This window comes from Acinonyx jubatus, chromosome B3, assembly GCF_027475565.1.
Source record: "Acinonyx jubatus isolate Ajub_Pintada_27869175 chromosome B3, VMU_Ajub_asm_v1.0, whole genome shotgun sequence".
Taxonomy (NCBI): Eukaryota; Metazoa; Chordata; class Mammalia; order Carnivora; family Felidae; genus Acinonyx; species Acinonyx jubatus.
The window spans coordinates 71,543,725-71,545,636 of NC_069386.1; the positions used below are offsets into that span (position 1 = coordinate 71,543,725).

Here is a 1,912-nt window from a genome sequence, read left to right on the forward strand (position 1 = left end):
AACTGTCACTAACAACACACATACACACACACACCCGAAAAGACAATCTGACATTACATGTCTCTGAGTAAAGTACACAACCACATGATGTCTGGGATTTGCTTTAATTGAACCAGAACTGGAAGAGGTATAGATGTTCAGGGTGATACTAGTGTAGATGAGCAAGATTGGCCAAGACTTGATAATTGTGCAACCTAGACAATGAATACGTGCTCTTTTATTGCACTCTTCTCTCTGGTAGATGTTTGAGTTTTCCATAATTAAAAGCTTTGAAATAGCAAGGTTAACATAAATATAAATTTTCAGAAATGCAAAGACTTATATTTACAATGCCCACTGATTGTTATTTAAAATAGTCCAAAAAGTAAACAATACAATGTCAAACAATGATGTTGAAACAAATTGCACTTACACAGCAGAGTAGTGTGAAGCTGTAAAAATCACATTTTCACGTACAATTGAATGACATGGTGGCATATTCATACACATTATATTCAACACAAAAAAGTTTTTTTAACTTGATCCCAATTCCACGAGAGTATGCATATTTGCATTAAAAATACTGAAAGAAATGCAACAAAATGTTAACAGCATTTACCCCTGGGTAATGAGATTATGATTGGATTTTATGTCTACTTCTCCCTTTTGGTTATGTCCACATTGGACAAATTTCATGATAAATCACACATGACATGTTATCAATCAATTAGACAAGAGAGGCCTGGAGGAAGAGAGGCAGGAAGCAGACACAGACAGCAGGAAGTGTGACTAAACTTACGTATGCAGGAGGCCCGCTGCCAGCTTTATAGAAGCAAGACCACAGAGCCACCCAGCTCCAGGGACACTGCAAAGGGCCTGACAGGTGGCAGGCAGAACAAGGGCCATTTCACCAGCAGGAAGGGCCCCAACATGCAGTCTGGACTGCCTGCTCTCTTGTGCACAGTGGTGGCCTTCATCCTCTTCGGTAAGGAGCCCACCACCCCTGCAGCCGGGGCCCAAGGGAGGAGGTTTGGGCAAAGAAGTTAGAAGAGAACTTGACTGTGCCTTTCTCCACTTTGTTTTCTGGGTGAAAACTTGGCTGTTTGTGACAGCTTTCTTGGGAGCAATGTCAACAGCTAAGTTATTTTTTCTTCTTTTCTACAGGTTCCAGCAATACACAGAGTGTCACTCAAACTCCAGGTCCAGTGAATAAACAAGAGGGAGAATCTGTGAGCTTGCACTGTAGTTTCACACTCAGCTATACTTACTATGTGATGAGCTGGTTTCGACAGCTTTCCAATGGAAAGATGACTGAAATCATTTATCTTTATTCTGATAGCACAAACACCAAGAAAGGACGATATTCTGTATCTCATCAGAAAGGAAACAAAGCCCTAAGTCTCACCATCACAGGCTTGATGCCTACAGACTCAGGTGTCTATTTCTGTGCTGTTGGAGAAGCTCCACGGTGAGAAGAGTGACGGGGAGAGCCTTACAAAAACCCCCTGGGCTCAGCATGAAACAGCCACCTGCTCCAGGAGCTTAGGAGAAAACAACCCACAGAACAGGAAAAGGTAAACAGAAGGCGGGATGGGTGGCACTGGTGGGTTTAGAGAGGAAGTTGATGAATGTTCAAGCAACAATCTTTCCACATCTGGTATCAAAAGAAGAGATGTGGTTACAAAATCCCAGTCTCACGAGTATTTTCATCGCAAAAATCCCATAACCAATCAGGATATGCATCTGTCTCTTCTGCTACCCAACATCCATCCCTCCTTGTCTGGTGGCCACACCTGGATTTTCCCTGGATAACCAAGCCACGCATCCTCCTACCCCATGTTGAGGTTTAGATGGGCTGACCCCAGCCTTGGACTCCCTGACCAATTAACATAATTCATCTCTCTGACCACAATGATTGTTTCAAGAATAGGTA

General features: G+C 42.7%; 1 gene segment (V, D, J or C); it reads left to right on the forward strand.

Annotated features, from left to right (window-relative positions):
* Positions 1-765: 765 nt before the first annotated feature.
* LOC113597901 (T cell receptor delta variable 1-like) lies at positions 766-1,471 on the forward strand. The segment is given in 2 exon segments: positions 766-964; positions 1,144-1,471. Coding segments are annotated over 2 exon segments (492 nt in total).
* Positions 1,472-1,912: the final 441 nt, after the last annotated feature.